This window comes from Python bivittatus, unplaced genomic scaffold (genome assembly GCF_059951505.1).
Source record: "Python bivittatus isolate LINGU-HERP-01145 unplaced genomic scaffold, Pbiv_v1 ctg000960_np1212, whole genome shotgun sequence".
NCBI classification, from domain to species: domain Eukaryota; kingdom Metazoa; phylum Chordata; class Lepidosauria; order Squamata; family Pythonidae; genus Python; species Python bivittatus.
The window spans coordinates 16,132,050-16,146,688 of NW_028277124.1; the positions used below are offsets into that span (position 1 = coordinate 16,132,050).

The following is a 14,639-nucleotide window of genomic DNA, read 5'->3' on the forward strand; positions in this document are numbered from 1 at the left end:
ACTCTACACCAATATCTGTCTAGCATTGTTCAGGGAAGTGGAATATTAAAATAGAGATGAGATCCAGTTGTCTTACAGGACTGAATGCATGGAATGTATGCAATTAAAAAGAAAAAAAATCCAAAAATCTTTAATAAGCATACATTAAAATTGATCTAAAATTTATCAAGAAATAAAAATTTATCAAGAAATAAAAATCTGACCAAAAAACTATTTTTAATTTTTTTTTTAAAGAAATGTAGCATTTTCACTTTTTTAAAAAAGGTGGATAGCCAAATGCAGTTCTATGGCCCAGGAACTATATTTATTTATTCATTTATGTATTTATATTTCTATCCCGCTGCAATTTACAAAAGACTTTTGATGGCTTACCCAGAACAGATTATACAGTTAACACATCTATGGTACAATCTAAAAAACCCAGCAGTTATAAGTAAAAAAAAAAAAAGCAATAAGAATAAACAATATAAGTAAAACCACAATAATATATTATATATAATTACAATAATTATATAATGTAAACAATTATATATTATATATAATTATAAATATATAATGGTATACATTTATATTCATATATATCTATATTCTGTAAAATATAATGGAAACACCAAATCAAGGGAAGGCTTTCCAAAACTGATTTTCAACCATTTTTGAAAAATCAACATAGAAGGGGTCAGCCTAATCTCCAAAGGGGGCCATTCCACAAGGTTGGTGCTGCCTCTGAGAAGCAACATTTCCATACCTCAACCCCTGAGACTCTCAGAAGTGCATGATGGGTAGCAGTTTCTCTTTAATGGATCTAACCAGTTGGGCTGATACTAGCTAGAGTAAATAGTCCTGCAGGTGTTTGGTGCCAAGCCATAAAAGATTTCATAGAGCAAAAACCAGCACAGGCAAAAATTGTTTTCCATATTCCATAATAAAACACGTAGAATAATATTCCATAATAAAACATCAAAAAGAATAGCAGTTGGGAAAAAATGCTAAAAAGTACACATTATCAGAGCTCTGTATCTTTACCTATGTTTATTCCCAAAGGAATTCCCTGTGTGTGGCAACTCCCAAGTTTTATCAAGACAGATGACAACACTTGTTTTCATCAGGTACTTTTATCAGATAGAGCTGTAGCATAAAGATTTCCTTATTTTCTCTTTTATTACAGCATACCAACAAGCATGAAGAATTATGTTTTGGGGCTTCCTATATGATTTAGGGTCCTAAGCGATGTGCTAGAACTTTCTCTTATTTTAGTTTCACTATATACAGTATAAAAGAGGCATGAGATATTAAAATATCATTCTCTTATCGATGTTGTATCACACAAGTACAGGCCAAACCACTGATGTCAAAATGAAAATAGGTTAGGAAATTTACCCTGTCTGGCACAGTTATAGTGCAATTCTGGGGGCGGTTGCAGAATTTAGGGTGTCTAAGCTGAATGGACATTTGAGGAGTCTTAATCTACTTCAAAAAGTTGAAGGCTGAAGAAATCTCTCCTGATTTAGGATGTTTCAGGGACCATTTTGGCTTGCATGAAAGTACAACTTTTACTTTTTTAATTAAAAAAACACCCTATGAGCTCATGAATATTCTATTCAATGCAGCACTTCTTAATCTATCACAGCCTTGCCAGAAATTTCAACAGTGAGAGGAGAAATGTTGGGGGAACTACTGAGGAACAATGACCTGCTAGCTTGAAACTGGACTAGGTCCTTCAACCAAAAGGCTAGTGGGTTTTGATGGAGAAAGGCAGAAAGAAAATGACAATGGGAAGTATCCCAGCAGCCACTCTGCTCCCCATCATCTCCATCCTATCTCTTCCAGGGAGAACTATACTGGAGGACAGTCAAACCTCAGAACCAAAACTATAATCTGACTCATAATATCATGGCAGTTTGGACTAGCTCATTCTGAGGTCCTCCAACAGCTGGGAGAAGATCCAAATAATTGTAGGATCTTCAGAAGACCATCTTTTGTAACAGCTAAGGATGGGGCAACCCTATAAAAGAAAGAGCTAAGCTGGTAAGCCTTCTCCAATGCCACCAGTTACAATGGAACCAAATTAATGATTTCCAAATTATCTTATCAGTCAGTGAATTCTCAGTAGCAATGTATTTCTCCCACTTGTATGGCTGCTGTTATCAGAGAACAACTTGTGGAGGTGTATAGCCTCACTCTTTTGTTTGGAGAAGCCAGGAAGGAGAACAGAGCACCACTGCAGAGCAGATGCTTCCCCCCTCCCCCATTTTCAATCATCCCCCTTTCATTCCTTGCCTTTTATTTATTGAATTCTCAACCCAGTTTGATTTGCATGAAATATTTCCCACTCAGTGGAACCAAGAATGGTCAGAATGAATAATTATTGCTCATACAGCATGCCAGATCTGGGAAGACAATGAGCAACAGGATGTTTAAAATGCAAGATGTGGTTGGCCTGTATATTTGAAGAGTTAGGAGTAAATATGCCCTATAGAATGAACACATTTAAAGGGTATAATCACCAGACTATATAAGGGACTACAGGGAGTCCTCAACGTATGACCACAATAGGAACCAGAAAATTCTTTGTTAAACAGTGTGAACATTGAGCGAGGCATCATGTGACCGCACCCAATTTTATGAACTTTTTCGCCATAGTTGTTAAGTGAATCGTGCGGATGTTAAGCAAATCTGGCCTCCCCCATTGATTTTGCTTGTCAGAAGCCAGCTGGGATGCTGCAACTGATGTAAATACATGCTGGTTGCCAAGCACCTGAATTTTGGCCACATGACCATAGGGACACTATAGCGGTCGTAAGTGCAAGGACCAGTTATAAGTCACTTTTTCCAGTGCTGTTGTAACTTTGAACAGTCGCTAAATGAATGGTCGTAAGTCGAGGAGTACCTGTAAATCTCCAAGAAGCAAGGAATGTGCTGATCATTAAGAGTTTGCAGCAAGACAGACAGACAGACAAATATAGATCTTAACAGGAAGTTCTTTTCAAGTTTAAGAATGTGAAAGGAGTCAGTGGCCTACATGTAACAACACTTGCCTGTTACACATAAATCGTAAAAATTGGGGTAAATTGTAGGGGTGATACAGAAATATGATTTGCATATTTTCTTATTTCTTTTTGTTTCTCTTATTCTATTTTTAATATATGGTCTTATTAATGTTCTGTGTTTTATATTCTATATTCTGATAAGGCCTAATGGCTAATCTATAATAATAAACTAAACTAAACTTGCCTGTTACCCTCTCCTTTTCAGATAAGTAGAAGTTCTCAAGTCCCTTGCGATATGAAAATTCAAGAGGTCCCTTCTAGAGAGCACTGCTGAACATAACACATTCATGTACTATTAGATAGCTATAGCAGTTACCAAAGGGGCAAACAGAGAAAAAGAAAAAAAAATTGTGATAGAGGAAAACAAAGGAAAAGACAGCCTATAGTTTTAGGGTTTTTTTTTCTTTTTTTACTAAGGTCCCATTGGTCTATAGCCCCAGCAGATTACCTTGACAGATAAAATAATTCCTATATGCAAATATTGATAATGTAACCATTTGCAATCTTTTGACTCCATGGCTATGAGGAACGTGGTGTTCTCTCCCCCCCTGCTCCTTTGGAACAATACCTGCTTGCTTTTCCAACCAAATGGGAGGCCATTATACTGACATTTAGTCAGTTTGTTAAATAAGACAGGACCTGTGCCCAGATCCCATTCCTTTGGCAATGTTCACATCAAACACGGAGCCACAACAACATTTAACCAGTCCCTGGGATATAGTTTATGCTTCACAGAATGTGGCGGAATGAATGAACCATGGGTTCAGGTTGCTGGAAAATTACGGTAAGTAATCTCTAGTTTAGTTTGTACTCAGCACCCTCCCAGTCAAGCCCTAAATTTAGGACAGAGCAAGCCCCCACGCCACCCACATCAGCCACAAGAAATCCGCAAACATCAAAAAACAGTTGACTGGCAAAATGGGCAAAAAACAGAAGATAGATGTATAAACAAACAACCAGTAAGAATGGACATCTATGTCATATAAACATAGAAAATTATCTACGTATACAAAAAGGCACTTAACCTTCCAGAGCCACTGGAAACAATACGGTGGGGAATTAGCAGGGAGAGTTCCTACCGTTATTCCAGCCACAGCTCTTTTACGTACATAACAGCAGCAGAAAAGAGATGGAAAGTAGGACACCAGGTAATCTTTCCTAAATGTTGTACCATGAAAGAAACCATTTGGTGAATGGGGATGAGGTATCCAACACAGGTAACAATGGGTAAGGGAGCCAGGGAACGCAGCCCCTGAGAGACTCTCTGACAGTTAGAGTGAGGATAAAAATACTTTTAAAAAGCTGTTGAAAAAAAGTTGGAAATACAAATCATGAAATAGGTTTTCCCCCTAGAGGGAAAAACGGTTAACTTATAGCATCATCTGCCCTTTTCTAATAAAACTTCATATAAGAAAAACTTACTCAGGCTTATAGTAGACATAGAAGTAAATGGAACAAGATGTTTATATTTCAATGGGTAATATTAATGGATATCCTACGTATAATTTTGTAGGTATTATTCTACTATTACATATCTTATACTGATTTAAAAATAAGTTTGACACACCTGCTAAAACTGCTGAAACCCTGTTTTGGACATGGATCTCTGTCCCAATTATTTGAAAGCTCAAGATCAGGGCTGTTCCAACTTAAAAAAACAGAAAAACCGCAATAGCAGGATTTGAAGCACATTGAAATGATCATCTAGAGACAGATGGTGGCAAACATCCAGACATCATTCATAGTTAGTTGAGTTGAAATAGCATGCATGCTACCATTTGCCAGGAGTGACTTTGATTTAAGGAGTTCATGCGCAAGCGTTATTGAGAGGATTCCGCCATGTACTGTAGTAATGAATGCATGACAAATGTTAGGAAAAACTAATAAAACTGATAGTTTTTGTTTGAAAGTCTACTCTAGTAGTCATACCAAAATAAAAATATCACTAGTGGTTTGGGTGGAAGGAAAACAAAAATGTATGACACTGACACAGGAGAAGGAAACAGGAAACTCAACATACACAGTTGTGTGAAAAAGAAAGTACGCCCTTTTTGAGTTCTATGGTTTTACATATCAGGATATAATAAAAATCATCTGGTCCTTAGGGTTAGTCCTACAGGGCTTTTTCAACGTTACTGTTTTTATTTTCCATATTCTTCTTATTTTTTATTCAGGTCTCAGAGGTTATTCTTTTATTCTTGTTCTTCTCTCTTTATTTTTATTGCCTCCTTTCTCAAATCACCCTCAACCACGAGCCCCCCCGCCCCTGTCCGAAATAGTCCCGCCCGCAGCGCTCGGTTTCCCTCCGGCAGAATCTCCTCCCGCACACAGCGCACCCCCCAATCGTTTGCGAATGGTTTGTCTCGCTCCCCCTCCGACCGCTCCAACGACGGGGGGCCGACGAGAAGGGAATCCCTTTGGCTCTCCCGCCCGGCCGGTCCCCTCGTCTCGCGAGACTTGGCAGCCCGGTTCCCACGCCTGTTGCGTCTCAGCCTGGGGCGGAAGGGAGACAGGGAGGGAGAGAGAGAGAGAGACAGCCGGTGGGCAAAGTAAGTAAGCGAGTGGGCGGGACCGAACGCGGCGCTCTCTCCTTTTTTTTTCTTAGCCCCTCCCTTAATTAAAAAAAAAGAAGGAAAAGGCTCGCGCGTGCCGCCCACAGGTTAACCCCCGCGCGTGCGCGTTGATGGCTGGCCGGGGAGCGTTGGAGAGAGAGAGGAAGGGCGGGCGCGCGCCCTCGCGCCAGGCCGCACGCACGCCCTCGCGCAGGCGCGCGCGCGCGGCGGACCCCCATTGGCTACTTCTCGCGAGAGTAGGAGTTTTGGCGAGAGTTTGTGGAAGATGGCGCCTGTTGTGACAGGGTAAGTGCGGGGGGGTGCGCGGCACAGTTCCTCCGGAGTCGCCCCCTCTCGCCCTCCCGCGAGGCCCCCGGCTTTGGCCTCCCGCGGGCTGCTCCTCGGCTGGCGGGGGCGTGGGACGCGGGAGGCCCTCTTGGTTGTGGACCCCCGGGGCTCCTTCCGCGGAGGACCGGCGGGGCGGGAGGCCGCGTCTCGGGCTCGTGGAGGCTGAGGAGTTCGGGGGGCCCCTGCGCTGCCTCGGCCCCGGGCCCGGGGACGGTGTGAGCGACAGCAGCAGGCTCCTCGGGCGCCCGCAGGCTGTGTCAGGGCGAGAACGTGTGAAGGCGAGGACACGTGAAACCGCATTTATTTATTTATTTTGCTGGGGGTCCGGCTCCCGTCCCGCTTCCCCTGCAGGAGGCCCGGGCGGTAAACGCAGCCCTTCCTCCGGAAAAACGCCAACCCCGCGAGGAAGGGCTGGGTTGCGAGAGCGAGGGGGCGGCTGGCCCGGAGTCCCCCAGGGAGATTCAGTGGCTGAATGGGGGCTTGGAGCTGGGTCTTCCCTAGCCCTGGTCCAGCGTGTAACCCGGTAGCGTTTTCAGCCTTCGGGCGTTGGTCTCTGGATCCCCGTGTTGTACTGCATTTTTGTACCAATTAATATTGTGGAACTGAAGTCACACAAAGTTTCCTTCCCCTGTAAAAACAAGGAGGGACTTGGTTTGCTCCCGCTCTCTGTCTGCTTGTTTTGTTGTTTGTTGTTTTGGGAGCTGGGTGCTTCAGTTTCCCTAAGTGGAAAAGGGATATAATGAGCATGCTGGTCTCAGACCATAGTAAAGTTTATTATTATTAATGGTGAGAGTTTAGGTGGTGCATTACTCACTCCTGAGTGAGGACACATGTTAGTTTCTGTAGGAAGTCTAAGCTGTTTCGAGGGAGAGCTGTCATTTTAGCCCTATAATTATCTGGCTATAATGGCCACTTCTGTTGCATAACATAGCTCATTTCCCCATCTTTCTTGCAGCACATTTGTAGCCTATTTAAGGGCTGAGCTGCTCCCTGAAATTGGGTCCAGTGACACTTGCCCTGTGTGTCTGTAATTTGACAGATTTAGTAATGGGAGATTCCTCTGCAAGGGAAGTTTTGGATCACATAATGTACTGAACCTGTTCCACTGTAGAATGTAGAAGTTCTCTTGCATCAAGCAGCAATTGCTACCTCCTCTTTGTGTCATGCTTCTCCCCAGTCTATTCTCTACAAATATCGTTACTGCTTCTCCAAATACCAGGAATATATAAACTTTGGTGTCTTTGTGTAGCCCTAAAACGTATTGGGATGGGGGCTGGAATTGAACCTCAAGGTTTTTCATTTAGAGCTCTCATTGCTGTGTTACAAGTAAATTGTGGCTCAGTGGGCATCAATTTATCAGCTAAAAGTAGTTCACTTTTAAATGATGGAGAGCATGATTTGCTGTTTCTAGTAGTTGCCTTGCTCACAGACCTTTTCAAAATATGTGAAATTGCCTCTTTGATATAAAATTCACTTCTGTAAAAATACTGAGAATTAGCATGCTGTGATTTCTTATTAGAACTGTCATCGAGGTGCTGATTCTGTGTTGTCCACTGTAGTAATATCTGCTTGTTCAGTTTTGTTATTGTACACTTCGTCTATGTGTTTAAAGGAATTCTTATTTCTTTTATTTATGGTTACTCATTGATGTGCTTTCCTCTTAAAAAAAAAAAAAAAAGGATGTTTTTTCCCTGATGAATCTGAAATCATGTCCTTGGATTCTAAAAGTTAGGACAACCAAATGAAAATAGACTTTGAAATTATGGCTCAACTTTTATGGGATGTAAATATAATAAAATTAAATATTTGTTATTTTTGTTAAGTACCTGATATCTCAACTGGTGGAGGTGGGGGGGGGGGATTCCATATTTGTTGCCATAAACATGTTTAAATTAAAATCTATTTCCGCCTCAAGCATTGACTTGTCAAAAAAATCTGTTCTTTGTTTTGTTCTATTGCTTTCTAGTGTTATCATGAAATGGTTGTTTGAATGTTATTATTCCTGAACATTTGCAGGGATCATGGAGAAAAGCTTAGATGGCTTTGCAGAGAAGACTAGGGAGTTTAGAAAACTGCCTGATAATGCAGCTCCTAGTGCTTTCTGAATGAAGTACTTTAAGATAAATTCGTAGAAATCTGCAAATTGAAAAACAGTAATCTTTGCAAACACATTTATATTTCTTAAATTAAATTTATAGTACACTCCTTTCCTTGTTTTTTCAGTTGGGGTTGGACTTCATTAGCTGTTTTCAAAACATAAATATTTTTGGGTATCTTTTAATTCTTTAAGTATATTTTTTATTCTGCAAATGAGATTTTAGGACACATATTGGCAATCAGTCATAGAAAATCTGAATATTTTATTAAATAGTGAATTGAAAAAATAGGTTTCAGAAAAGAAAAGAGTTGAAAAATAGATTAGCTATTACAGCTAATGAAATCTCAGCCTGGAGGAGGGACAATAGCATGAACATCACAAATATCCATTGCCTAGCTGCTGTTTAGGAAGGCAGATTAAGAAAGGTACAAATCAGGTAATGCTGATTTTCTCATGACATTTATTTATTTTATTTATATTTTATTTTATATATCAAATTTGTCACCACCCATCTCACTGTAGAACGACTCTGGGTGGTGAAATAGTTGTTTGGATGTTACTATTCCTCAACATTTGCAGGGATCATGGAGAAAAGCTTAGGTAGCTTTGCAGAGAAGACTGGGGAGTTTAGAAAACTGCCTGATGATAAGATAAAATAGCTCACAGTATTTCTGTGGCAGTTTCCTAATCTGGCCTTTAAAATACTTGAAGGTATCTGACTGTGCTGAGCCTGAAAGCCTATAATGATATATTTACTTAATGTCTTTCTTATATGCCTTTCAAAATGGCAGTCTTTTATAAGGATAGCATATAATGTAAAACAGAATCCCACATCAATATAATGTTAAAAAAATCAAATAAGTTTCATATAAATATGCTAAAATTCAATAAATGGCTTTCTGAAATTGTTCAGTTAAAAGTCAAAGGAATCTATTGATAAATAACTTATGTAGCCATATCTCTTTTGTAATTCCATAGGGTATGGACCATCAGTGAAGGCACCTTTTACTGTCCAGTAGTCTTAATGTTCTTAACAGATGGCCAGCAAATAGTCTATCTGATTTAACACATGGAGCATTTCATAATAGCACAGACATTCCTTCATGTTTCCTGAATCCAAATAATTTAAGAGTGTCAGGTTTCAATGCCAGTATTTTGAACTACAGTAAACCCAGAAACATACAGGCAACTTGTGCAGCAGGTATAATTTGATGTATTGAAATACATTATGTCCATTTGCAAAACAGGTAGTTTGCGAAATAACAAGTACGTGTGATTTTATATTTCTATGTTTTGAGAGATTTTTAAAGGGATAAGTACCATGGCTCTGAAACATCAGTTCATACCTGTGAAAATTAACCTTGCCACATACTGTGCATCAAATAAACTTTCAGAAACTTGAATATGATGTGCATTATAAGAAATAAGTTGTTTTTCTTAATTGTAAAGTTGGTTTCATTTTTAAGGCTCAAAATCTTCAGGATTACAGTTGAAAACCATATCCTACAGGCTTATAGCATGTCACAATTAGGTCAGTGACATTGCAGAACTTGTAATATTGTGGAATTTGCTGTGTATTGTAATGACAGTATTAAATGCATGCACCCATTTTATTAACCAATTTACACTGATGATTTGATTCTGCTAGAAACATTCTAGGCAGAGATTTTTGAAACCAGAGAACAGTGTAGAAAAGTATTAAAGTGCCTTGCGAATTATACATTCAAGGTATTATCTTTGTATCTAACTTTTCTGCAAAACAATTCAGAATCATGACAGTCTTATGACATGAGTTGAGTTTGCTCAGTGCCTGAGCCTTTAGCTGAACTGAGATTTCTATGCGAATTTTCCATATCTAGCATTCAGGGCATTATGCTACAGTGACGTACACCTGGGGTGTTTGTGTGTACGTCCCCTTTAGTTTTATTAGTAAGTTTCAGGGAAACAAAAAGGGTGCTTATTTTCTGCTAAGTTTCCTTATGTTGAAATGCAAAGCTAAATATTAGTTACTTTCTGCCAGTGCATTGTAATTTCAAGTTTGTAAAGAAAAGAGTGTGTGCCTGCCAGATTAAGTTTGAAACTAAATTTGTTCTCCAGATATAGGTTCCTTACACTTTTCAGGTTTCATCAAATGTAGCATTTTTAAAAAGTGCAGTCTTTGTTTTACAATATTTTAGTCTTTAAGTCTTAATCCATACATGTAAATAATAGCTTACTTGGGACTTATATCAGTTTCTCTCAGGTGAACAGTCAAGAAAGCTTTTTTTAAAAAAAATTGATAAGCTTATTATTCTAGATACTATGTAAACATAGTTATATGAGGTAGAATCTGAGCTTACAGTCTCTCTGAATTTTTCACAAGATTTTATTGCAGGGATAGGCAGTTTTTCTGTTTCCAGAGCTGTAGCGGCAAAGAAGTGAGGTAATTCTTTTTAACAGCTGGGGCCTGTGTTTTTGTGTGAGAGGGGGTTGCACTTAGAAAAGAAAATCTAGGGTTTACCAGGCAGGTTTTTAATTATTTCCACAAAACATTGACAGGAACTTGCGTCATAACGTAAGGTGATGTTGGAGATGACTTTGGAAACTACACAAAAGAGCGTTGGGAATTGCCTGGGGTTCTGTACCCCTGTTACATTGTTAAATCAAAAAGTTTCCTTCTTCCCTTAGAGCCATACCACTCTCAGAGACTGAGAATCTTCTTGCCTTGTGTATCTAGAGTACACATCGATTTTCATTGCTTATTGGTGCTTCTCCCTTTCTGGAAACTATTAGCATACAAGCCAAATTTGTTTAGAAATATTTTAAATCATCCTCATTAGTTGTGGTATTTGGTGGCTGAGAAGTTTATTTACATATCAGTTAGGTTGACTATGAATCACACTACTCATTGACATTTTGATAGGACAAGCTAAAAATCTAAATAAAATATTAGAAATGGTTAGGAAATTGATGATATTTAAAACGTTACAAATAGACTTACTCAAAAGGAGCAGAATGGACTTTTTTTTTGGTAAAATATTTTCTAAAAAGAGCCCTTCATCTTAAAGAAAAAGTACTTCATGCTCATGTTCTAAACTTGCAATGTTAGATAATATTAAAGAAAGCAGTGCTTCTATTCCCTATCACCCTTGTTCATGGCCTTCACAACTCTAATGGGAAGGTAGTTTGTTGCTTGTGTGGTATGGCTTCAGTCTGAAGAGCAATGTGGACTGTTCCTGGATGAATTATTTGTAATTTCTCACTGAAGGTTAGTAATCCTTACATATATTTGCTGCCGTGAATTTTCAGTATGTTGCTATATTGAATGCTGCAAAGACTTTCAAAAAGTTATTTTAACAAAGGCTTTTTAAGAGGATAGGATAACCTGCTAGATAACCTCACTGAAGAAAACAGAATGAAAAGGACAAGAGAATTCCTTTAAGCCTTATGTTAATTTCCGATGAGTATGGACTTCAGTATTAGAAGTCATTTTATCAGTGAAGTGCTATAGTTTGTCTTACATTGAACACTTTGAAAGTAGAGTGGTAATTCATAAATGCAATTTATTTATTTACAACTCAGGGCAGCCTACATAGCACCCCCCCCCCCAGTTGTTCCAATAACAACTGTGTGAAATAGGCAGGGCTGAGGAAGTGAAAATGGTTGAGTGAGCTTCCATAGTTGAGGACGGACTTAAACCTGCATCTCCCTGGCCCTAGACTATTGCTTTAATCACTACACCAAGCTGGCTCTATCACTGTATCAGCTCTACATTTTTTTTCGTGCATTGATTTGGTGGGTATTTTAATGCTACTTAAATAGCATCTTGAAGGTTCAGGCGGTTAGAAATAACTGAAAACAAAAAACATACTCTCTTCAAAGTTTAAAATTGAAATCAATAATAAAGCTGTTTCTGGGTATCCATTTGTTATGCATGTTAAAAGCTCATTCTAATAGTGTTTATTAAAACAACTACAGCTTTGATTGGCTACCAAGGGACTGAAAGCTTTTTTTATTATGTATTCATTCTTTAGATTTATCTCTCCTCTAGGAACTCAAGTCAGAATAACTAATACCTTTTTTTCCTACCACAGTCTTTGTGGTGAGGGATTACACTGAGAGATAGTGACTGCCCAAAGTCACCCACAAGCTTCCATGGCTGAGGGAAACTTACCCTTATTTATGCATTTGTGGATGCTGTAGTCTGTATTCTGCTGAAGTTGGGATTACTATGAAACATTGTCAGGATCTGCTTTTATGTCTGCTAATATTTAAGGCTTTATAGTTTAAGACAGCTTTTATAGTTGTATGTATTGCATATCAAACATGTGCATTACCTGATGTAACCATGGGTAATAAACTATTTTTATATTAAACTTGTTGAATGATGCTTGATTCTACCTATTTGGAATGGTTGTGATATAGAATCATTCTACAGTATAGCTTAAGGCTTTATCTAGATATATGACAGGATTCCATTTTTATGCAATCTGAAGACTCCAGGCTTTCTTTTCTCCCTTGTAATAAATATTATCTCCTTTTTTATTTTTTACATAGTGTTTGAACAAGCTTTTCATGTAAAGAAATATAGAGCCAATTTATGCTAAATTTGGCCAATAGTCAATGCAATTTTATTTAATCAAATTTAGCTTGCCTTTTTACTTGATCATCTTAGATTTTATCAAGCTGCCTTTCACATTCTAAGAGGTATTTCATACAGTGTTATATTACACATCTGTACAAAAGGTCCTATAATAGCAGTTGCCTTTCTTCTTGTAAATATATATTCACATGTGGTAAGGAACCATTTAAATGTATGGAGTGTTCTGTACTGTATCTTGTAGGTTTTAAATTTTTGTAAACTGCCTTAACTATTTATTCAAATAGAAAGGTGAGGTATCAGTGAAAAATAATGGGTAATTTCTGGATGTTGGGCAGCAGACTAACTGCAAATCTGTAATCTACTAATGAGCCATATATCATTTTGAAGAACTTGCTGCTAGGTATATGCTACAGGAAGATCTCAAAAGCAACCAGCTGACTCTAAGACATCACTATAATGCTCATCTGAAAGCACTGGGGTTATAATGATTTTTATCATTGCTGTCCTGAGCATTTGAAAAATAATTAATTGAGCTTAGTTAGATTTTCTCAAGTTAAAGACATATTTGCATTTCTGTTTTATATGTCCAAAGAATTGGTTTTGTTGATGTGCTCTTTTCCTTTGGTATATAAGCTCCATCTGGCAATACACTGCATTTTTCCTGGTTTTCTTTATCTAATGCAGTATTTGTTTGGTAGGAGATTCCTTTTTATAGGATAATGTTCTCATTTGGAGTCTTTGCCTGAGACATTATTAATCTGTTCAGTACATGTTTTTGAGTACTTTAAGGATGGGAGTAAGAGCTGTCTGAATGGGGAAAATAAATAAAGGCAGAAATTTGTGTCTGAAATGCTCAGCAGGGTTTATACAGTGTGAGATTTAGGGAATTCTGTTATTTATAGTAAGAATGGAAAAGGTGAATGTGAATATGCATAGTATTGTATTGTGGGGGGAAATCTGGCATTTACAAGTACATATCCAATTGCATAGCACAGTTGGGAAATTGTAGCCTGGCATTCTAACATACTTCCAGGCAATTCTATTGTTGCTTCTTTTTCAGTCTCTGTTTTTGTCAAGAGCAAAGGTGTAGATGGGTTGAATCATTAGATGAGGTTCTGCTTTGTACTTGTGAAATAGAGTAGTAGTTTCTGATTGGAGTTGTTGGAGCTGTCTGCCTCAGACTAAATTATAGTAGGATTAGTTAGGAAGTTCTTAGAGTTTACTAGAGCTGTTGCTATCAGTAATAATAATAGTAGTAGTAGAAGTTAATTTCATGGATTTTAAAGATAAAGAAGCCCTTAAGTACAGCTTGAATCCTGATGACTAATGGATCTAACTGTGCAGTTTTCTTGGCCATGGTACAAAAGTGGTCTGCCGTTGCCTTCTTCCAAGATGATTTTTTAACTTCCAGTTTAGCCTGCAGCCTGGACATTCCCAACAAAATAGTGCTCAGGCCAGATATTGTTTTGCTTCTCAACCCTGACAAGGGCAGCCAATGACTGCTACCTACTGAGACCAGCATTTTAAACAAAGAAAGAAATGGCAGTTGCAGGTGTATACCTCTAGAAATGTGATAAAGAATGGTGGTCCCCTTGTCCCAATCCATTTATCTAACCAAGTGTTTTTATACATAGAACTTTTTATGAGTAGTTCTGTGCTGATTTTGGGTAGTTGAAGCTTCCTAATTGTTTGAAACCATGTTAATTGTGAGTTCTTGAATGTGTTGTTCCAAATGAATGAAAAATGAAATGCATTTTAAAAAGCAACAAGATGCATTTTGTTGAATTTGAAAATACTATTTTTCTAACCAGTGGTGAGGGGGGAAAAATCCCCTGGCCCATTAGCTATGATAGAAGTCTATATTGTTTATTATAAATGGGGAGAGGAGATGAAGGAGTAGATGTGAAATATTACCAGTGGCAAGTGAAAGGGAAGAATGATTTTGTCTCAGTCCTCTCTTGCAACAGCAGTTGTGTTCAGTCTGTGAAAAGGAGAATAAAGGAAGAACTTAT

At 38.3% G+C, this 14,639-nt stretch overlaps 1 protein-coding gene across 2 annotated transcripts in view; it reads left to right on the forward strand.

The window, feature by feature from the left end:
* Positions 1-5,842: 5,842 nt before the first annotated feature.
* RBPJ (recombination signal binding protein for immunoglobulin kappa J region) overlaps positions 5,843-14,639 on the forward strand; it is a 38,454-nt gene continuing 29,657 nt past the window's right edge. For both annotated transcript variants that reach the window (XR_015794216.1, XM_088131372.1), the window contains exon 1: positions 5,843-5,905. Coding sequence is in view for 1 of the 2 variants with exons in the window: in XM_088131372.1 (XP_087987498.1) it covers positions 5,886-5,905 (20 nt within the window). In the remaining variant the exon portion in view is untranslated. The remainder of the gene's footprint in view (positions 5,906-14,639) is intronic.